The sequence below is a fragment of the Schistocerca nitens genome, chromosome 2 (genome assembly GCF_023898315.1).
Source record: "Schistocerca nitens isolate TAMUIC-IGC-003100 chromosome 2, iqSchNite1.1, whole genome shotgun sequence".
NCBI lineage: Eukaryota > Metazoa > Arthropoda > Insecta > Orthoptera > Acrididae > Schistocerca > Schistocerca nitens.
Window position 1 is genome coordinate 509,852,549 of NC_064615.1, and position 24,544 is coordinate 509,877,092.

At 48.0% G+C, this 24,544-nt stretch overlaps 1 protein-coding gene across 2 annotated transcripts in view; it reads right to left on the reverse strand.

Moving 5' to 3' along the window:
* The window catches only part of LOC126236489 (arf-GAP domain and FG repeat-containing protein 1), a 118,717-nt gene that overhangs the window by 88,701 nt on the left and 5,472 nt on the right, over positions 1-24,544 (reverse strand). For both annotated transcript variants that reach the window (XM_049945841.1, XM_049945840.1), the window contains one exon: positions 22,327-22,420. In XM_049945841.1, coding sequence (XP_049801798.1) covers positions 22,327-22,420 — 94 coding nt within the window. The remainder of the gene's footprint in view (positions 1-22,326; positions 22,421-24,544) is intronic.

A 24,544-nucleotide genomic window follows, 5' to 3' on the forward strand; every position in this document is an offset into this window, starting at 1 on the left:
TCTGTGAAATTTTCACACTGACCAAACAAAGGATGCAATCACACAATATCAGGTCTTTTTGCCTATTTATATGCAAGACATTACACTGGCCTGCCAATGAAAAACTGGCTGCCATTTTTTGCACAGTGTGTTGATCATCCACAAGTTGAGCAAGTATATGAAGTCTGAAAGACTTGTGGGGCAAGTTACAAAGTGTTTTACCACCTGCTCTCAATTGGGTATGTACAGGGACAAGCAACACAGCCCACCACTTGTGACACCAGGGATGGCCAAGTGCAAGATCTGTATACAGTGCATATCACAGTTAGTAACTAAAGCTGACAAGGGTGAAAGTGAACAGGGGAAAAGAGGGGAGGGCGGGGGGAGGTGGTGCACCAAATTGTAAATCACTTCTGTGTATTAATGTTGTCAAACTGGCCCTCGCTCATATGACTGAAAAAAAGTCCAATTTGCATGACTGGGTAGACAAATGGCTTGTCAGTAATCCCATTCCTTCAGTTCCTTTCATCATGTCCTGAACTTCATATCTCAGTGTCACTTACCATTTATTATCAGTTGCAGCTGCAGTTCACCTATAACATTCCTCAAGTCAAATCATAAAGCAGATTGGACACAGCCATGACCACATTAGCCCACATAATGTCATATTTGGAAATATCTGCATTGCAGCATTATTTGCCCATTAACAGAGGAACTGAAACAAAACCTCACAAGGGTACAGTCCCTTGTTACTTTGCAAACACCAGATTCATCAGCTTGCAACCCAAATGCATAGGCTCACGACAGCTGGTTCCGGTTGAGTTTAGTATTGTCTGGAAGAGAGTTTATTCTCATGGCCTCTGCAGCAGAGGACCCCAATTATGAGGTAGCTGCTCCCAAGACCTTTCTGGACAGGCAAGGAGATAGTGTTGCAGCTAACCAAGTAAATCTACAATTTTGTAATACAGTGATCATGGGCTGGGATGTTACACCTGCCGGTATATGGTTCCGACTTTATAATTAGACTGTTATCATTAATAAAAGAAAAAAAAATTATCTACATCAGAAGAATCAAAACTATAAGGTTATCAAATGAAGCAGATAAGGGAGACACAGGAATAATGGATCAACAAATCATTGGAAGCTGGGTTCTCAGATAGCATCTCGAGTGTCTAAGTGTCTGTGTGTAATAAGACTCATTTCTGACTCAATTGGGTATCTGCGGGATTAACTGTAGACCAACCCACAGCAAGTAATTAATTATACGAGTTTAACCAAATGGCCAACAGCTTGAAACAAAAACAAAAGTGTGAGCAAGGTAAAGTACCGATGAAATGAGAGATTGAATGAAAAGAAGAGGAATTTAAATATGAGAAAGAAGAAGATTCATAATTAAGGTGAAGGTAGATGACCATAAAAGCTTTTGCAACAAATTATTAGATGAATGTAAGAGAAGGGTAATTGAGCATAGATAACAGTGTGAATAAATATATGGTAAACATACATACAAAAAACAAAGATGCTGTGACTTACCAAACGAGAAAGCACTGGTAGATAGACAATAAAAAACACACAAACACTCACGCAAATTTCAAGCTTTCGCAACCCAAGGTTGCTTCATCAGGAAAGAGGGAAGGAGAGGGAAAGACGAAAGGATGTGGGTTTTAAGGGAGAGGGTAAGGAGTCATTCCAATCCCAGGAGCGGAAAGACCTCCTGGGATTGGAATGACTCCTTACCCTCTCCCTTAAAACCCACATCCTTTCGTCTTTCCCTCTCCTTCCCTCTTTCCTGATGAAGCAACCTTGGGTTGCGAAAGCTTGAAATTTGTGTGTGTGTGTTTTTTTTATTGTGTCTATCTACCTGCACTTTCTCGTTTGGTAAGTCACAGCATTTTTGTTTTTTTATATATATTTTTCCCACGTGGAATGTTTCCCTCTATTATATAAATATATGGTAAGATACAATAAAAATGTTCTTGGTTTACAAGCATCATCACTTTGAATAAAACACTTGAGCTTTTGACACCTGTTTCTGGTATCATTATCAGTAGTTCAAACCAATGGCTGCTAAGATATACTGCTTATATAGATGCAATGGCAGCATCTGGAACCTTCCAGAGAGGGATGGAGCGATGCATGCACAGAAGACAAGTTAAGCAGCTCCACAGAGCTTCGTGACCAAGTGACACCAGATGATGCGAGGGGCCACCACCACGTTTGAAACTGCCATTCCATCATCCCTACAAGTGCCAAGCCTCCATCTCTGGTTTCACTCAAAGTCCAAAGCACACCCCCATGCCCTACTAATTGGGTATCCCTGGTCTCTTAAAATTATTGTGTTTAACCCAATTTCAGCCAATTCTTTTGTAACAGAATCCCAATATCATGATGTTTAGTTCAAATCTTTCATCTTCTCAAATCTTACTTCGTGTCAATTTCCTAGACAATGTTCAACTCATGGCCGACTTCTGAAGTTCCCTTTGTTTAATATGTTGTTAATGCTCCGCACAATGCTCAGCAACAGTTCTAATAGTTTGATCTATATAAGTGCTACCTTCGAAGGGGCCACCATACACACCACGAACTCTAAGACTTATGTTGCTTTTAAAGGAGTGTAACAATATCTTATCTTGGAGGTAGAATGAAACACTGGTCTCAGTCCATGTCTCTTCAGCACTCATCCTATCTTGCCTGCAGTTACTTCACAGTACAGAAGGAATGCAGTCAGCTTGGCTTCTTCCACCAATTCAGGAGTCAACTTGTCGGTGGCACCTTGTAGCTTTTTCAGTTTCTTCTTTGCTATAAAAATTTGCTCTAAATGTGTGCTTCAAGTGCTGAAATTCAGATTTCAGCTGGTTGTCATCAGAAATAACTGTTGCCTTGTATACTAACATGTTCAAACCTGCTTTATTGTGTGCAGGGTGGTGAAAACTGTTGGGCTTTCCAGTACCAGTCAGTGTGTGCACATTTCTTGTACAGCAAATGACCAAGCCTGCCTCCTGCCCTCCCTGGAATAAAACATCCATGAATGGAAGCTTGCCACCCCTCTCCAACACTACAGTAAATTTAATATTGGGATGGACACCAGACACATGGTCAATGAACTACCACATTGCACTGCCTAGAAAACTGGCATAAAATAAAATTTGAGAACATCAGAGTTTTGGCTCAAACACCATCATATTTGGATTCTGGTATAAAAGAAGCAACTGAAATTAGAATAAACAGCAACAATTTTAACAAAGACCAGTGGTACACACTTAGTTGGGCATGAGTGCAGGGTTTTCGTCATTGAACGAAAACAGAGATGGAGGCTTGATGTTTGGAGGGATGCAGGAGCAGCAGTTACAAACGAGGTGCTGGTCCCTCGCGCCATCTGATGTCACTCAGTCCCGCAGTGGGAAAGAGCAGCTACGAGCTGCCCAGTGAACCTTCTGCACATTGATTACTCCAGCCTTCTCTGGAAGGTTACAGACGCAGCCATTAGGTTGGTTGGGTGATTGATATGGAGGAGGGGACCAAACAGTATTGTCATCGGTCCTATGAGCTAAGATGACAGAAACCAAGGGAGGAACACCACAAACAGCACAGTCGAGCCACAGGGAAGGGATAATGTGCAAACAAAGAGGGAAAAGGGATTTCAGGGCAGCAGGAAGGGAAAGAACAGAATCACAATACAATGGGGACAACACCAGGGGAAGAAGACATATGAAAACAGGTAACAAAGCAGCACAACATACCAGACAAAATGTAGGGAAATGGTGGGGATAACCTGGCTGGTGTGGAGGCAAGGTCAAGGCCTCCATAATCAATGCCTACATTAACTGAGGGACTCAAATTCCAGACGAAAATTCGAGGACTTATAGCTGAGAGTACATACTACGTTAGTGAAGGAAATCAGGATACACATAACTATGTGAGGTTCGTCCGCAAACACCACAGACAAGGAAGGTGAGAAAGCATATTGAGTGCAAAGAGCCAAAATGCGGCAGCAGTCCAGCTAAATATGGGTCACTGTGAACAGAGCCCGCAATTACAAAGGGGGCAGTGGGGGGGGGGGGTAGATTGGGGAGGTGGTGGGAGAGCTCAATACTGAGTAAAAACCCATGGGTCAACCTAGTATGGCCAAAATGAAGATGGCAGAGGATGGTAGATTCCTGTTGGGAGAGGCATAGGGGAGACTGCCACATAGTGGTAGTTTCCTTGATGGTGCAAAGTCTATTAGACAGGGGGGCTGCCTACCAAGTCAGCTGACAATTTGAAGTAAAGCCACAAATCCCCCATCGGTGTGTCAGGAGAATGGGGGGTAGTTGGCCAATGTTCCAGCCAGATGATCAGCAAGTTCATTACCTGGGATACCTATGTGACCAGGAAGACACAGGAAATCGACCAAACAAGCTGCATCACCAAAATCAGTGAGAAGGTCGTGGAAAGCAGATACCAAGGGATGGCGGGAAAAACGTCGAGTGATAGCCTTGAAGGCCACTCATTGAGTCCGTACATAACAAAACTCGGGTGACGGACCGTTTAATAAAACAGAGGGCCCGACAGATGGCCATAAATTCTGCAGTAAATACTCCACACATGGGAGGCCACAGATGGTGTTGGTGCCAACAGAAGATGTGAAGGTATACCCAACATGAGCAATGGATTTAGAGCTGCCTGTGTAAAAAACAATGGCATTCTGAAACTTCTGTAAGAGCATTCGGACAAACAACAGGACACCATTGGAGGCTTTCGGACCTCAAAAAAGATCCATCTGAATGTGTGGCCAAGGAACTAATCAATGGGTTGGCTGGGAGAGAACATGGGGAAAAGGACAAGGTGGGGATATAGAACTCACGGCGGAGAGAAGCGTGGCAGAGCCCAACAAGTAACCCGAGGGTGGGCAGCGGGTGGGCGACAGCCCGAAGCCGTGAAAAGAATAGAACAGGAGGGGGTGAGCAGAGGAAGAGCAGATAGTGATGGCACAGGAGAAAGGAGCCGGGACCGCTGAATCTAAAGGAATTCCAGTGTCAACCAGAAGACTATCAACAAAGCTAGTGTGAAACACACCAGTGGCTAAACAGATACCACGATGGTGCACCAGGTCCATGAGCAGCAGCATGGAAGCAGCAGCTGATCCATTAAGTTGACAACCATAATACAGACGAGATGGCATTAATGACCGGTAAAGGCAAAGATGGGTCGAACGACACATGCCCCAAGAGCTGTAGAAAAGGAAGCGAAGAACATTGAGTTTATGCAAACAGATGTCGGATATGGGGCAACTAAGTAAGCTTGTTGTAAAAAAAGAAGAAAGGCCACAAGTCCATAGATAATATAGAACTGTGTGGAACGCCATTCTCCTGGGTCGGCGGAGAGCTAAGGACAGTGCCAACCCGGACTCTGAATGACCATTGGGAAAGGAACTGGAGAATAAAAATCAGGAGGGGCCCAGGGATCCTACTTAGGGAATGTGAGGATGATGTGATGGTACCAAACTGTGTCATAGGCCTTACGAAGAGTGCAGAAACTGCAACAATATGGCTTGTTTGTATTGTTTTGTTTCAGGGTGCAAAAACAATTAAGGTGGTATGTGCCCATGTCAGAACTGTAGAAACGAAGACAAAGAGAGGAGTTAAGAACAACTACATATTAATCCCAACAGACGGAAGAGAAGACAGCTAAAAACAGGGATGTGGGAATGTCTGTAAAATATGCCACAGAGAAACAGAGGTCCAGAACAAAAAATTAAATGGCCTTCGCCATATTGCTAAAACAGATAAAAAGTAAAAAACGGTCAACATTCTGCGCATCATTCGCTAAAATGGCTGATAACTCAGATGGCAAACACAAATGAGAATGTAAGTGCTTAAAAACAAGGGCATTCCATCAGGAAATGGCGGACCGTCAAAGGTTGAGGGCAATGAGCATAAAGTGGTGGTGGTGCACCACTTAACAAATGACGATGGATAAAAAGACAGTGCTCGATATGCAACCTAGCTAAATGATCCCCTCACAGCAAGAGGGCCGAGAGTTGGTCATCCAAGCCACAGGGAGAAACTTAATAACCTGGAGCTTCTTCCCATGAAGGGAGGGCAAATGGTGATGCCAATGTGACACCAGACAGATGGCAATGTGGAGATCATGGGAGGGAGTGTAAGAGCTAGATGGCTGAGGTATGAGGACTTCACTCCTGCACCCTTGGCAGCAGGGTCTTTTCCTGTGAGACCGACGTGACCAAGAACCCACATAAACATCACAGTAGCTCCATCAAGAGTGAGCAAGTGACAGCTTTCCTGGACATGTTGCACTAAGAGATGAACAGTGTACAGCATGCTGAGACTCTGAAGGGCACTGAAAGAGTCGGAGCAGACGACTGTGTGCACGCCTAAGCTTCAACAGAGGGACACCGGCCTCCACCAGGACACGGGTCACCGGACTCGTTCTAAAAGCTCCCATTGCTAGGTGAATGCCACAGTGCTGCACTGGGTCGAGTAAACACAACACTGAGGGCGCCACTGAACCATAAACCACATTCCCACACTCAGGACGGGATTCAACGAGGGCTCTGTAGAGCTGCAGCAGCGTAGAGCAATCTACACCCTCAGGCAGCGGAGGGCACTGAGGTGCTGCCACCACTTCCGCTTAAGCTGACAAAGGTGAGGTAGCGAGGTCAATCACATGTCGAAAACCAGTTCTAAGAATCGATATACCTCCACTACAGTGAGTGGATTTTCAGTAAGGTAAAGTTCTGGTTCTGGATGAACGGTGTGATGCCGACAGAAATGCATGACACACGACTTCATGGCTGAAAACTGGAAGCCTTGGGCTACAGCCCATGACTGCGCCTTGTGAATGGCTCCCTGTAGATGCCGCTCAGCAACACCAGTACTGTTGGTGCAGTACGAAATCCAGAAGTCATCCGCACACAGAGAAGGTGAGACCGACGGCCCTACAGCCGCTTCTAGACCATTAATGGCCACTAAAAATAGAGAGACACTCAATACGGAGCCCTGCGGAATGCCATTCTCTTGAATACGGGGGGACTATGGGAGGCACCGACTTGGACACAGAAAGTAAGGAGCAGCAGGAAGTTTTGGATGAAAATCAGGAGAGGGCCCCCAGAGACCCCACTCACACAATGTGGCAAGGATATGGCGTCACCAGGTCATGTCATATGCTTTACGTAAGTAAAAAAAGACGGCAACCAGATGTTGGCGTCTGGAAAAGGCTGTTCGGATGGCAGACCCGAGGGACACAAAATTATCAGTGGTAGAGCGACCCTGGGGGAAGCCACCCTGACATGGAGCCAGTAGGCCACATAACTCCAGGACCCAACCCAACCGCCAACACACCATTCCTTCCAGCAGCTTACAAAGAAAGTTGGTGAGGCTGATGGGCCGGTAGTTATCCACATCAAACGGGTTTTGACAGAGTTTGAACACCGGAATGATTGTGCCCTCCCGCTACTGCGATGGTTGGATGGTTTAAAAGAAGGGGGGGGAAGGGACCAAACTACGATGACATGGGTCTCTTGTTCCTAATAAAACAATGCCATAAGTGTGAGAATAAAACGGATGAGACATATACCACAAAACGGAAAGAAAGGAAAAACCACAAGAACGAAGAAAAGGCAACGAACACTAAAAGGCACAAAATAGGACAAGAAAACAACAGAGAGACGCTAGAAACAGAAGACAGTAAAACAAGAAAGCAGATTACAGTGGCTGACTGACCATGAGAATAAAAAGGAAAAGCCAGCCACTCTGCAACATATTAAAACCTCCACCCTAAAAGCACTAGGGTGGAGGAAACAGAGGGATAAAGGACATGCGCTAAAACCTACATAGAAGTATAAAACCCACTCTCATGGATAAAACATAAAACTAAAGCTGCTGTTGAGGCATTGTCACACAACACGGAAGGCAAGGTGCTGGGAAAGTTAAAAGTCCGCCGCAGAGCGGCTAAAGTGGATAGTCGACCAAGAGGTGGACGATTGTCATTTGGGAGCCACAGCGACACAGAGGTGGGTCCTCATGACGGAGTAGGTAACCATGCGTTAGTCATGTAAGGCCAATGCGGAGCCAGAAGAGGACAACTGATTCTCTGAGGACCGCATGGAAGACTTCCACACATTCGTAGTCTCCTTAATGACACACAGTTTGTTGTGCATACTGTTATGCCATTCCGTCTCTCAAAGTCGAAAAACCCTGCGGCGGAAGACGGAACGCAGGTCAGCTTCAGAGATGCCCATCTCCAGAAGCGGTTTCCATGTTGCCGGGGATTCCGACATGTCCTGGGGTCAACACAAACACCACTGAACGGCAAGACCATTCCAGGGCATAGATGGACTCCTGGATGGATGCTACCTGAGGATGGCAAAGGTAGCACTGGTTGTAGGTTGCTCAATGAGTCAGTGCACAGGAGAAATTACGCGCCAGGGCATGAGCGGATGTGCTCAAGAGCATGAAATATGGCCAAGGCTCTGCAGTGAAAACACTGCAGCCATCTGGCAAGGAGTGCGTTCAATATGTCCTCCACGAACATATGCAAAGCCTACAGGACCATCAGCCATCGAGCCATCGGTGTAAACCACATCAGAGCCCCGGAACACATCACGAATCATGAGGAAGTGATAGCGGAGAGTGGCGGGGTTAACGGAGTCCTTAGGGCCATGCAAAAGGTCTAGATGAAGGTGCTGCTGAGGCGTACACCATGGAGGCGTAAGTGAAAGGACTGCAAGTAGAGGTGGTACAGGGAAGGACTCTAGTTTGGAGAGAAGGGATTGCACGCGGACCACAATCGTTAGCCCTGACCTGGGCTGCCAATGCAGGAGATGGACTGCCACGGGTGGGAAAAGAAGACGGTAATTCCGATGTTCAGGAGAGCTATGAATGTGTGCAATGTAACTGGAAAGAAGTTGTGCACATCTGATCTTCAATGGAGGGACTCTAGCCTCCACCAGTACGCATGTCACCGGACTCGTTCTAAAAGCTCCTGTCGCTAGTCGAACTCAGCGATGGTGCAATCGGTCGAGCAATCGCAATGCTGCGGGTGCCTCGAACCATAAATCACACTCCCATAGTCAAGACGGTATTGAACAAGGGCTCTGTAGAGCTGCAGCAGCGTGAAGCAATCTGCGCCCCAGTTGGTGTTGCTCAGGCAGCGGAGGGCATTGAGGTGCTGCCACCACATCTGTTTAAGCTGATGAAGATGAGGAAGCCAAGTCAAACGAGCGTCGAAAACCAGACCTAAGAATCGATATGCCTCCACTACAGTGAGTGGATCATCATTAAGGTAAAGTGCTGGTTCCGGATGAACGGTACAACGCCCACAGAAATGCATGACACTTCTTCATGGCGGAAAACTGTAAGCCATGACTGCACCTTGCGGATGGCTCCCTGTAGGCGACACTCAGCAACACCAGCACTGAAGCAGCAGTACAGAAGTGCAGAAGTCGTCTGCATACAGAGAAGGCAAGACGGAGGGCCCGACAGCTGCTGCTAGACCATTAATGGCCACTAAAACCAGAGACACACTCAATACAGAGCCCTGTGGGACTCCATTCTCCTGGATATGGATGGAACTATGGGAGGCACCAACTTGGTCATTGAAAGTATGGAACAACAGAAAGTTTTGCATAAAAATCTGGAGTGGGCCCAGGAGACCCCACTCATACAATGTGGCAAGGATATGATGCCGCCAGGTCATGTCATATGCTATATGTATGTCAAAAAATAGACAGAAACATTGTGTTGGCGTCTGGAAAAGGCTGTTCAGATGGCAGACTCGGGAGACACATGATTATCAGTGGTAGAGCGACCCTGGCGGAAGCCACCCTGATGTGGAGACAGTAGGCCACGTGACTCCACGACCCAACCCAACTGCCAACACACCATATGTTCCAGTAGCTTGCAAAGAATGTTGGTGAGGCTGATGGTCCGGTAGCTCTCCACATCAAGCAGGTTATTACTGGGTTTGAGCACTGGAATGATGGTGCTCTCCCGCCACTGCGATGGAAAGATGCCATCGCACCAGATCCGGTCGAAGATGATGAGGATATGTCGCTTGTAGTCAATGAGAGATGTTTAATCATCTGGCTGTGGAACCGATCAGGCCCAGGAGCTGTGTTGGGGTGATGTGCAAGGGCACTGAGGAGCTCCCACTCTGTACATGGGGTGTTATAGGATTCACTGTGGCATGTAGAGGACTTTCCCTTCCAGCCGCAGTTTAGGAGTGCGATAGGCTGGGGGGTAATTCTCCAATGCAGAGACTCGAGCAAAGTGCTCGCCAATCACGTTTGTGCCGGTAGATAACATTCCATTTATTGTAACACCGGGAACACCTATTGGGGTCTGGTACCCAAAAACACGTTTGATCTTTGCCCAGACTCGGGAAGGTGACGTAGGGCACCCAATGGTTGAATCTTATCTCTCCCAACACTCCTGCTTCCATTGTTTGATAAGTTTGCAAACGTGGGCATATACCCATTTAAAGGCTATAGGGTGCTCCAGGGAAGGGTGACATTTATGCTGCTGTAGAGATCGCTGATGCTCCTTAATTGCTTCAGCGACTTCCAGCAACCACCAAGGGACTGCCTTACACTGGGGGCAACGTAAAGAGCGAGGGATCGCGTTTTCTGCCGCAGAAACAATTGTTGTCACCTGCTCAACCCTCATATTGATGATACCGTGTGGGGCAGATTCAACGGTGACAGCAGATGTGAAAGTTTCCCAGTCCGACTTACTTAAAGCCCATATGAGCAGACGTCCGTGGGCCTGAGGCCGGGGCAGTGACAGGAAGATGGGGAAGTGGTCACTAACACAAAGGTCGTCATGTGCTCTCCAGTGGATAGAAGGGAGAAGTCCTGGCCTGCAAATTGATAAATCAATGGCCAAGTAACTACCATGAGCCACACTGAAATGTGTGGCGACCCCAGTATTTAAGAGGTAGAGGTCGAACTGAGACAGTAAAGTTTTGACATCTCTGCCTCGGCCAGTAAGCAAGGTACCACCCCACAAGGGGTTATGGGTGTTAAAATCTCCCAAAAGTAAGAAAGGTTTAGGGAGTTGATCAATCAGTGCAGCTAATACATCCATGAGTGCTGCACCATCTGGAGGAAGATATACATTGCAGACAGTTATTTCCTGTGTCATCCTTATTCTGACAGCCATAGCTTCAAGAGGTGTTTGAAGGGGCACAGTGTCACTACGGACCAAGTTCAGGACATAAACGCAAACTCCACCTGACACTCGATTATAGCCACTACGGTTCCTGTAATATCCCTTATAGCCACACAGGGCAGGGGGCCGCATTGCCAGGAACCAGGTTTCCTGGAGGGCAATGCAGATAGCAGATGTTAAGCTTAACAGTTGCCGTAGCTCAAACAGGCGGTGGAAAAAACCACTGCAATTCCACTGGAGGATGACATCATCATGAGACTGGGAACATATGGAACATTCAGTGAGGCAATTTATGCTTCTGTCACCTGCTGCCACCGACTGATTGCCTGAGCAGTCTATATCCATTGTGTCCGAGGGTCTGGCGAGATCTAGGGCCTCAACTGATGCCAGAATCTCCACTCCATCTTCAGATGCAGAGCTTGTAGGTAGTGGTGGTGTGGGTGCCACCTCAATTCCTTGGTCTTAGGGGTCTTCTTTTTGGATTTCCCTCGCTGCTCCTTGGGTTTCCCTGGCTGTGACATGTTCACTGGCTCAGTCTCCGGGACTGAGGATGAGCGTGAAGCCCTACGACCAGCCGACCAGCTGCTTTTGAGCTCTTCAGCCACTGGCAGGTGTCATCTTTCCAACTAACAGAAACCTGGGAAAGGAGGGACCCAAGGGATCTCTTCCTAGTGAGAGAAGCCAAAGAAAGTTTACGCTTCTCCCGGCTTAGAAGTGGGGACGGACGTCCCTGATGGTTGTAGGAGGGGGGGGGGGATGTTGCTCCTGAAGTAGGTGGTGCGGGTGCGGGAGCAACAGGGAGGGAAATGCCCCCACGATCAAGGGGGCAGGTGTAGTCTTCCGGCTGTGAGAGGTGACGGGGTTGGCTGATGGTGCCAGAACTGTTGTAGCGGTGGCGAAAGACGATGTCATACGTACAGGATTCAAGCGTTCAAATTTGCTCTTAGCCTCAGTGTAGGTCAGTCAGTCCAGGGTCTTGTACTCCAGGATTTTCCTTTCTTTCTGGAGAATCCAGCAGTCTGGCGAGCAAGGCGAATGGCGCTCTCTGCAGTTGACACAGATGGGAGGCAGGGCACGTGGAGTATTGGGATGTTATGGGCGCCCGCAATCTTGACAAGTGCGCTGAAACCTTCTTGAGTAATGTGTCACCCTCGAAGGCCAAGATGAAGGCACTGGTGGCAACCTGATTATCCCTCGGACCCCGGAGGACACGCTGGATAAAATGGACACCTTGCCGCTCTAAATTGGCACACAGCTCATAGCCAGACTGCAAAACAAGGTCCCTGTGAAATATGATACCCTGGACCATATTTAAGCTCTTATGGGGCATGATGGAAACAAACATCCCCCAGCTTGTCATAGGCTAGTAGTGCCTGTGACTGGGCAGAGGATGCTATTTTGATCATGACCGACCCTGACCGCATTTTGGACAAGCCCTTCACCTCCCCATACTTGTCCTCTAAATGCTCCACAAAAAACTGAGGTTTACTGACAAGAAAGATTCCCCATCAACTCTCGTATATATGAGGTACTGGGGTGAATAAGCTTCCTTGCCATCCTTGGCCTGACGTTCCTCCCGTGGTGTGGCTAGAGTTGTGTGTGTGTGTGTGGGGGGGGGGGGGGGGGAACGATTTATGGTTATATTTCTTAGCATTGCAGTTAGACCTTGACTGCTTAGAGACTGCTGGTGTTTGGCCACCAGCAAGAGATGATGTACTATGCTTCATGGCATGTCATACACACACACACACACACACACACACACACACACACACACACACACACACACACACACACTTTTTTTTTTTTTTTGTGTTTAAGGGCGCTCAACTACTGAGGTCATTAGCGCCCAGTCACAATTGTTAGAGCACATAGAATCTAGTAAAACTCAAGGAGGGGGGGGGGGGGAGACACCAGAAAGTTCTTACAAAGATGCAGATAAAATAAGTGAAGGAGTTAGATGTCTTTGGACAAGCCAGTCAAAGTAATGAAACGAAGAACACGAGCAGCTGCTCGAGCGTCATCAGCTAAAATATCCTGTAAAGTAGATGGCAGAGACAGGACAACACGAGATTGACTAAAACGGGGACACGACAATAAAACATGGCGCAGTGTTAATGCATGACCACAAGGGCACTGCGGGGCTGGGTCACCGGAGAGCAGGTAGCGGTGGCTAAACCGGCAATGCCCAATCCGCAACCTGGTCAGAAGGATCTCTTCTCGCCGAGATGGTCGGGAGGAGGTTGTCCAAGCAGCTGGGAACGGTTTTACTGCCCGGAGCTTGTTTCCTTGAAGTGATGACCAAGTATCCCACCACAAAGACACAAGCCTCTTACAAACAACCCCACTAATGTCAGATGACGGGACACAATGGGAGGCTGGCCGAGGCAGGAGGACTGCAGCCTTGGCTGCAGCATCAGCAGCCTCATTCCCAGGCACTCCTACATGGCCGGGAACCCACAGAAAGCTGACAGGAGAGCCATCAGCAGCAGAAGAATGGAGGGACTGCTGGATCCGTTGCACCAAGGGATGGACCGGATATGGAGCTCCAAGGCTCTGAAGAGCACTGAGTGAATCAGAGCAGAGTACATATGATGAATGGCGGTGGCGGCGGGCATACTGAACAGCCTGATGGAGAGCAAAAAGCTTGGCCGTAAAGCTGGAACACTGGTCAAGGAGCCGGTATTTAAAGGTGCCGGCCCCGACGACAAAGGCACAGCCGACACCATCGTCAGTTTTGGAGCCATCAGTGTAAATAAAGGTGTGACTGGCAAGTTGCGCACGAAGTTCGACAAACCGTGAGCAATACACTGCAGCTGGAGTACCCTCCTTCGGGAGCGAGCTGAGTTCGAGATAAATATGAACCGGAGCCTGGAGCCACGGTGGTGTCGAAGCAGGCGACGAAAGCGGACTCCAGGGGGCAGCAGGGCAGACACATACAACCCATACTGACGGTCGAGAGAATCGGCGAAGAAGGACTGATAAGATGGGTGGTCGGGCATTGACAACAGCCGGCAGGCATACCGACAAAGCAGTACGTCGCACCAGTAGGTCAATGGTAATTCGGCAGCTTCAGCATAAAGACTCTCGGCGGGACTAGTGTAGTATGCTCCTGTCGCAAGACGTAACCCCCAATGGTCCAATGGTGGATGGAGTCGAGACGGCGTAAGAGGCATGGCCGAGCAGACGAGTAGACGAGGCTCCCATAATCCAGCTTTGATCGGACTATGGACCGATAAAAGCGAAGCAGGACAGTGCGATCCGCTCCCCAAGATGAACCACTAAGAACTCTGAGGACATTAAGGGAATGTGTACAACGGGCAGCCAAATAAGAGACGTGCGGAGACCAACAAAGTTTCCTGTCCAGTGTGAGCCCTAGAAACTTAGATGTTTCCACGAATGGGAGAACAACGGGACCGAGATGTAAGGATGGCTGAAGGAACGCTTTATATCGCCAAAAGTTGATGCAAACCGTCTTCTCTTCAGAGAACCGGAAGGCATTTGCCACACTCCATGAGTATAGGCTGACTAGACAACACTGAAGGCAGCGCTCCAGGAGGCATGTTCTCTGGGCACTGCAGTAGATGGCGAAGTCATCGACAAAAAGAGAGCCTGAGACAGGTGGAATGCAATCCATAATTGGATTGATCGCTATGGCAAAAAGGGCTACGCTCAAGACGGAGCCCTGAGGCACTCTGTTCTCCTGGAGGAAGACGTCGGACAATACGGAACCCACACGTACCCTAAACTTTCGATCTGTTAAAAAGGAATCAATAAAAAGGGGCAGGCGACTGCGTAGACCCCACCTGTGCATAGTGCGGAGGATACCTCCTCTCCAACAGGTATCATAAGCCTTCTCCAAATCGAAGAACACGGCTACCGTTTGGCGCTTTCGCAAAAAGTTGTTCATGATGAATGTCGACAAGGTCACAAGGTGGTCAACAGCGGAGCGGCGGCGACGAAAGCCGCATTGAACATTCGTAAGTAGCCGTCGAGATTCAAGAATCCAAACTAACCGAGCGTTAACCATGCGCTCCATCACCTTACAGACACAGCTTGTAAGAGAAATGGGGCGGTAACTAGAAGGAAGGTGTCTATCCTTCCCGGGTTTGGGTATAGGAACAACGACGGCGTCACGCCAACGCATGGGGACTTGACCTTCGGTCCAGACGCGATTGTAGGTACGAAGAAGGAAGCTTTTGCCTGCCGGAGAAAGGTGGGCCAGCATCTGAACGTGAATGGCATCTGGCCCCGGAGCAGAGGACCGGGACAGTACAAGTGCACGTTCGAGTTCCCGCATAGTAAAGGGGGCATTATAATTTTCCAGATTCAGCGAGTGCAAGGAAGGTCGCCGAGCCTCTTCTGCCTCTTTCCTGGGAAGGAAGGCAGGGTGGTAATGGGCGGAGCTTGAAACCTCCGCGAAAAAGCAGCCGAAGGCGTTGGAGACATCCACAGGATCAACAAGAACCTCATTACCTGAAGTCAGGCCAGGTACCGAGGAGTGGGCCTTAATGCCCGACAGCCGGCACAGGCCACCCCAGACGACAGAAGAGGGAGTAAAACTGTTAAAAGGAGCTGGTGAAAGAGGCCCAACAATCTTTTTTGCTGTCTTTGATGACTCTACGGCATTGTGCTCGGAGTCGTTTGTATCAAATACAATTCGCCAACGTAGGATGGCGGCAAAAGGTGCGTAAAGCACGTCGTCAAGCACGGATAGCGTCTCTACAAGCCTCATTCCACCAGGGGACGGAAACGCGACGTGAAGAAGAGGTAATACGAGGAATGGAACGTTCGGCAGCATTGATGATAACAGCCGTGAGGTATTTGACCTGACTGTCACAACTGAGAAAATTGTGGTCCGGAAAGGTCGCCAGGGAGGAGTAAAGTCCCCAGTCAGCTTTCGGTATGTTCCAGCTTGAAGGACGTGGGAATGGGGTGTGGTGCAGGAGACGAATGACACAGGGGAAGTGGTCGCTTGAATAGGTGTCAGAAAGGACATACCACTTGAACCGACGGGCAAGAGTGGTAGAACAGATCGAGAGGTCCAAGTGGGAGTAGGTATGAGTAGAGTCTGAGAGGAAAGTCGGGGCGCCAGTATTGAGGCAGACAAGATTGAGATGGTTGAAGACATCCGCCAAGCGGGAGCCTCTCTGACAGGATGCAGGAGAGCCCCAAAGGGGATGATGGGCACTGAAGTCGCCAAACAATAAAAACGGCGGAGGAAGCTGAACAATCAGGTGCATCACGTCAGCCCGACTAACTGTGGATGACGATGGAGTGTAGACGGTACAAACGGAAAAAGTAAAGGCAGAAAGAGTAATACGGACAGCTATTTCTTGGAGTGGGGTGGTCAATGGGATGGGATGGTAATAGACATCATCCCGAACGAGCAACATGACCCCACCATGAGCTGGAATACCGTCCACAGGGGTGAGGTCAGACCGCTCCGAGGTATAGTGGGTAAAAGCAATACGGTCAGTTGGGCGCAACTTGGTTTCCTGGAGACCAAGGACGAGCGGACAGTGCAGGCGGAGGAGCAGTTGTAATTCCTCCCGATTAGATCGAATACCTCTTATGTTCCAATGTAACAAAGCCATCACTAGTCAGAAAAAAGGGGGAGCGAAACGGGTGAAGAGCTGGTCACCTCGACGGCCGTGGAGGGCCAGGTTTCGAGGGAACAACGCTACAACCGGCGGGAGGCGGATCCTGTTCCATTGAGTCGTCGCCAGCTGCGGCCGCTTTCCCGGGTTGCGTAGGAGGGGCAGCATCATTCGCCGACGAGAGGCCAGCTGAGCGCCTGGCAGCAGAGCGTCCCGGCGAAACTGAGGACGGCCGGGAGCAGCGACTCACGGATGGAGCGTCAGACGAAACGCGCTGGGGTGGAGAGGGGGATAAAGACTTCTTCTTGGAGGCCTTCTGGGAAGTCCAATGAGGCTGGACCCGAAGAAGGTCCTCACGCGCGGGGTCCGTTTTGGAACGCCGGACCTCGGAAGCCGGGGTCTGTAACGTTTCCCCGATGGACGCCTGAGAAGAGGATCGCTTCTCAGGCGGCGGAGGGGGAGGAGGAGGAAGGGTGGCCCCTGGGGCAGAGGAGGCAGGGGCCGCAAGGGAGGAGGATTTGGAAGGGAGGGATTTGGGAGGCGGAGGCATAGACCCCGGATGGGGTGAGGAGGTGGAGGGGGGGACAGGATACGGGTGAGGATACTGTGGAAGGAGTGGACACGACTGAGGCAAACGAAGTTGTCAACGTCACGGGATGGAGGCGGTCATACTTCTTCCTGGCCTCAGAATAAGAGAGGCGATCCAAAGTTTTTAATTCGTGAATCATCTTCTCCATCTGATAGGCGGGGCAGTCTAAAGATCTAGGCGAGTGGATGCCAGGACAATTGACGCACCGAGGTGGTGGGGTGCATGTATGTTCCTCACGAAGAGGACGTCCACAATCGCCACAAAGGGGCTCAGCCTCACACCGTGACGACATGTGCCCAAAGCGCAAACACCGAAAGCAGCGCATAGGAGGCGGGACGTAAGGTCGCACGTCGCACATCACCTTTACCTTCTCCGGGAGAACGTCCCCCTCGAAGGCGAGGATAAAGGCCCCGGTGTCGATGCGACGGTCTTTGGGGCCGCGTTGGACTCGCTGGACGAAATGCACGCCTCGGCACTCCAGGTTGGCCCTGAGCTCCTCATCAGATTGCAGCAGGAGGTCCCGATGAAAAATAACCCCCTGCGTCCTATTCAGTGCCAGATGCAGGACAATGGACATTGGGATGTCCCCTAGTCGGTCGCACGCCTGGAGCGCCGCCGACTGAGTGGCGGAGGTGGTCTTTATAAGAACGGACCCCGAACGCATTTTACTAAGAGCCTCGATTTCCCCGAAGATGTCCTCGATGTGCTGGACAAAGAACATGGGCTTGGAGGTGGCGAACGTCCCCCCGTCGGTCCGAGAACAGACTAAATAGCGGGGGAAGTACTTCGCCCCAAGCCGGCGGGCCTGTCCTTCCTCCCAGGGAGTGGCCAAGGGGGAAGGGTAGGAGAACCAGAACCAGTGACAGTACCTTTCTTTTTAAAAGACTCTGCCGCAGAGCGACCCGATACATGTTGACGTTTCATCTGCGAAACGTCCGCCCCGATACCACCCACTCCGACCAGGGGCTCTCCCCACGGGCACCACCCAGCCTCAGCCAGGGCCACCTGGCAGGATGACCGTTGCCGGGAGTCCTGATGTCCCAACGAGATGGGCATCTACTCCTTGGCCGACGTGGGGAGGGTGCAGCTCAGGTATCGGCAGTACGATCCCTGTGTTGTCAGGGGGCTACAACCCAGAGGGTACATGACGACCCCACCACAACGGGCTGGCTACCGTGCTGGATTTCGGGTGCCATGGAAAGTCCATCATGATCGTAGGTGCAGATGGGGACACACTATGGGCGTAACTTGTGCAACCCATCAGGCGTTTAGGCCCAATTTGAGGAATAGTGGGTGTGGTTACAACGCCGTTACAATGCTGAGTGCCAAGGTCTTAGTGCACTGAGGACCAGTGAGACACCACATAAGGTGTCCTTCCCCAAAAGGCTCGTACTTCTGTAGAATTTTGAAAAATGGAGGTAAAACTCCAAGGGGGACCATCACATGGAAGGTCGAAACGATTGAAACTCCTTTTAGTCGCCTCTTATGACAGGCAGGAATACCTCGGGCCTATTCTTACCCCGGACCCGCAGGGGGGGTCATCCACCCTGATGCCACCCACTCCGACCTGGGGCCCTCCCCATGGGCACCACCCAGCCGCAGCAAAGGCCACCTGGCAGGATGGCCATTTCCGGGATTCCTGATGCCCCAGGGTGATGGGCATCTACTCTTTGGCATACGTGGGGAGTTAATGGTGCAGGCGTCAGCAGAGAGATCCCTGTGTGGTCAGGGGGCTACAACCAACAGGGTACATGGCAGCCCCACCACAACAAACTTGCTGCCGTGCTGGATATCAGGTCCAAATGAGCTAAGAAGTCCATCATTGTCAACAGTGCAGAAAACAGTGAGGATGAAGTAAAACGCACCCAGGAGGGTGACCTTGCCCAAGAGCAGGAGAATCAGCGGAAGTGCAAATCCACATCGATGAAGGATTTAAGAGGTCTCAGCGCATGATGGACACTATGCACCATGTAAGGTGCCCTTCCCAAATTGGCTCACTTTTTTGGAAAATTTTGGAAAATGCCAGTCAAACCTTACAGGGCACCATCACATAAAGGCTGAAATGTGAGAGACTCTTTTAGTTGTCTCTTATGACAGGCAGGAATACCTTGGGCCTATTTTAATTCCCGGGCCCACAGGGGCATGGCAGTTGTGACTGTAACCAAAGGGCACATTGAAAATGGTCACTCGAGTGTGTATCAGATAGAGCAAACCATTCAAAGCGCCGAGCTAGCCAAACAGGACAAACCGAAAGGTCCAAATGAGAGTAGGTTGATGTGGAGGCAGACAAAAATATAGGTTCCCCAGGGTTGAGGCAAACATGATCTATTTGGTGGAAAAGGTCAATCAACAGGGAGTCTCTTCGACAAGGATGCGGAAATCCCCAAAGCGGATGGTGGGTGCTGAATTCCCAACCAGCAAACAGGGGGGTTGCACCTGACCACGGAGATGAAAGAGATTGGCTTTTGCCGTTGGGGTGGATGATGGAATGTATATGGCATAAAGAGAGAAGGTGAATCCAGAAACGGAAAGACGTACAGTGACAGCTTGGAAGGAACTGTGTAAGTGGTTGGGTGACAAAGGATAGTATCGTGGAGAAGAATCTTATGCCCCCTGTGTGCCGTAACACCAACAACAGAGGGGGGATCCACACCATAGACTCTAGGCAGGGCATCTTTCCCCAAATGGCTCACACTACGGAGAGAAATTTAGAAGTGAAGGTCAAACTTCAAAGAGGGACCAAAAACGCTAAAAAGGAAGGATGACCCAAAAAAAAAAAAAAAAAGGCAAAGGGCACAAAACTGCATGGAATACAGGAAACCAGTGGGACAGACAGGTCAATGTAAGTAAGAACACAGAGAGAGGAAGGAGGGGGCAGAGAGGGAGGAGGAAGGACAGGGAGGATGGGGCAAAGGGAAGGAAGTACAGCCTAGGAATGAAGACTAGGCTGCAATACCTCAGGGTCACACGAGTGTCATGCACGAACTCTCAAAAGAAACATGAGTCCCCTGGGGAGGATGCTGCCATTACACCCTACATAAACGCAACACATTGCCAGTCCCCGCAGTAACTGGTTTTAACTGCTGATGACGAAGGCACAGATAGCTCTTGAAACCTCCAATGTTTTATTCTAAGTGATGTGGCTTGAAAACCAAGAAGATTTTATTAAAGCAAGTCACTGTGAAAGACTAAGGACACACGGTAAGGTATAGCAAGAACTAGTGGAAGTATATTTTGAGGCTGAGAGGGCATGTACATGTGACGAAAGACACAGAGAATTGGAAACCCGTGTTAATGTTGTTGAGGGTAAATAGAAAGAAACAAAGTGTAACTGGAGAGATTTAAGGAAACGGCATTTGTAAAAAATGATGTCGTGGCCACCACAGTCTTAGTATGACCATGAGATATTTTGATTAGAACACATCAAATATTTAATACAAAATCACAGGCATAACCATGAAAAATTCAGCTCTTTTCAAACTATTATGAGAGTGGAGCTGCAAGCTAGAACATGCACATATGCCATGGAATAAGAATTACCAGTACTTTAGGAAGGACTGGCACTAAATTCACACATTATTATGCCTACCTACCACAGAAACAACAGAAGGCTTAAGCACTTTGTAGAAATGGAAGTCCTAGAATCTAAATTTATATTAGCCCCCGATAGAAGAGAATTTTGTTACTAGCAATTACATAGTAGTTACACACAATACTGGAGACACTTGTGGATCGTGTAATAATCAAATGGGAAAAATTTAAAAAAGCTCACAGATCTGGTACAACAAACGTACAAGGAGGACAGAGGGATCACTGAGTTAGCCACAAAGGAGAGACTACAAATATAACCTTTGATATGAAAATCAAAAGACGGCTTGGATGTCAAGCCATCTTTGTACTCCTTACCATGCAAGAGTACAAGGAACTGTCAAGTCCAATATGAACAACAACGAGATCTGTGAGTACTGCAACATTTGAATGATGTTGACCCTGAATTCAGTCTACTTTACAATAAATCCTCGGCATCACAAGGGATATCGTGTAAAGACTGAATATATCAGGTTATGGAATGGCCAGTCGTGAGCTCATGTTTCAGTCCACTGAGCACACTGTGGATATGTCTGAAAGACATGTATGCTAGGATCTTGTTGCATCGCAGACTTTCCATGAACTTTTACAGTTTTTCATTATGAATGGTAGCATTTACCACAGAATAACCTCTGAAGACTTAAGCCCACATTCATATCAGGTCATAATACACGTTCATGGAGAACATACATCATTCTGAAACATTCACTCTCTTTTGAAAACCATTCAGGATAAATGGGTAAGTGACTGTTTTTGACAATTAGTGCATTTCTGATGCTGTTCACGCAATGAATAAGGAGCCAATGATGGCACATTGCACATGTTATCTGTAAATAATGAACCTGTATGTGATAGCAACAAATGTTGTCAGTTACTGTTCTATGCAGAGCACCATATTTTCAAAGCATGTTCCATCAGTACGTTTGATCTCTGTCACACTGATTACTGGAAGCACATTATCAAAAATTTGGAAACCGAATCTCTAACATTAGTTTGAAAGCAATGCTCTTAAGTCACTCAGCCACACCTCGTACACTGTTAATTCATAGCTTCCACCTACCACAAATTGTCTTCCACTCATTTCAAGTTGCAGTGTGTCTGCAGAATCATAATGTGTGGAACAGATAGACTGGTTTTCAAGAGTATCAGAATTATTATTGGAGCAAAATCTCTTCCTTTGGAAAAGTATTCCCTATGCTGAATTTTACTGCCTGGTTAAAGGTGTGTGCCTCAGCAAACCTTTAATCAGGAAACAGGATTCATTAGCTGTGACTAATACTCTGTGTGTGTATGTGTGTGTGTGTGTGTGTGTTAGAAAGAGAAAATAACTTACTGAATATAAACACACTAGTTAGCTCACAATGAGTTATAAAAAAGGCAAATATGAACCATATTTTGTTACCTCATTTCCTCTCGATTTCACCATATCAATTTCCTCAGGCGTAAAACTGGCCATGGACATTGATTTTACCCTGTGAGGTGGTGTCAGTCCGCGGCTGTGAGCAGTAAATTGTAATAAATAAGCTGATAATTGCAGAAATATTAATGAAAATATTTATTTCAAATTAATGTTAAAGAAGACAGCAAGCAACAATATTCATTATTTTCTGATATATAACAGTGCTGGAACAATATTATACAGACCACACATACAGAAGATTTATATTGACACACAGCCAGACACAGAGGAGGGGGGGAAGAGAGAGAGGGAGAGAGGGAGGGGGAGGGAGAGAGGGAGGGGGTGGGAGAGAGGGAGGGGGGGGGAGAGAGAGAGAGAGGGGGGGGGGGATGGATATCTTGGGATGGGTGCACATCGAGGTCTTCAGCACACACGTGAAAACAGTTTGAGACAAGAGAATACATTTAACAGGAGTATACAACAGCACAGAAACTGAAAGTAACAAAATGTGGGAAACTATATAGGTGTGCCCACAAACTGAAGCATGAAATGCCAATATTAAAACATCAACTAAACAGGAAGAAAGTGGTAGAAGGAGGTAAAACAAAGCAGCATATGGATGTGGCTGACTGCAAGAATAAAAAAAAAGGTTAAGCCAGCCACCCTGCAACACACTAAAACCTCAAGCCTAAAAGCTTAGGCCGGAGTCCAGACACATCAGAAAATTTTAAAACTTTAGTCACACTCATCTCATCATCAGCTAAAATACAATTAGAGGGCGTATCTCAACCAATATTGGCTTCAGCCTTTGCATCGCAGTAGAAACATATGGCGCACAGGGATATGCACATCACAAGCATCACAAAATTGGGGGGGGGGGGGGGTCCTCTTGCTGTAGTAAAAAGCTGTATTAAGAGGGTAGTGCCCAATTTGAAGACGGGCGAGGTTCACTTCATCCCACTTGAGCGAACCGGCAGGAGGAGTGCCACAGGTGGATAGTTGAATTCACCAACAGCAGCTTATTGTCTGTTATGGTCAGCCATCCATTCCTCATCCTGCAATTGTGCAAACTTCCTATGTAGTACATAAATGAGAGCCTGTATGGGAATAGGACATTGTGCCACATTCTGTTCTCTGTAGGCCTCCTTGGCAGCCCGATCTGCCTGTTCATTTCCCACCCCACATGTCCTGCACCCATCAGAACGACACCTGCTCTCCCTGCCATTGAAGCAAGTATAGCAGAGATGCTGAGTCGCAGATAGGCACAACAACAAAAAATTTGTGACAGTCTTTTTGTTGTGCCTATGTGCGACTCAGCATCTCGACTACATGGTGAGTAGCAACTTTCCATTTCATAATATTGTTGCCTTCTCTGTATCATATCCCATTTCCATAATACAATTGCAATACGGTATTTGTACCAGTTGCAGTTACCCTTTTGTATCCTGTATATTGTCAGATACCTTCAGAATTTCATAAATTATATTAACTTTGTCAAAAACTTTTTCTAATGAAAGATATGTTAGAAATATCTTCTAAAATTAATCACAGCGTTTGTAATGTCTTGCATGTTCTTACATTTCTCCAGAAACCAACTTTATCTAGCTACAGGTTGGCTTCTACCAGATGTTCCATTTTTTGTAAACAGATGGCAGATGGTTTAGCCTTTGGGAACCATGCCTTATTACATAAATATGCTGTGACAACAGAAAATTTGTGCCAGACCGAGACTAGAATCTGGATTTCCTGCATATCAGGAGCAACTGCCAAATCATTACCATACTTGACCACACCTACAACCTTGACTCAATACTTTCATCGTCACCAACAACACCATTTCACATTATTGCACTTTCATCGATTTAATTCCCAGCAAATCATTAATTTCATTTCAGTGCATATAATTTATTTCATATGTATCTCTTGCGGCACAGTACGACACAGTTCTTGATGGACGCAGTTTCCCGCAGTGGCACTGATCCCACACATTCCATGCAAGAACTGCAAGTAGTAGTGTTCAGAAATCAATGGCGGAAACATCACTGACTGTAGGTCTGAGTCAGAAATGGAGCTGCACTGAGATAGCCTAACAGTTAAGACTGTTTGCAAAACGCAGAAAATCCAGGTTTGATCCTGATGTGGCACAAATTTTTCAGTTGTCCCTACAATTCATTACACTGTAGTTTAAACATACAGTGGAACCTGGTTATGACAACATTCA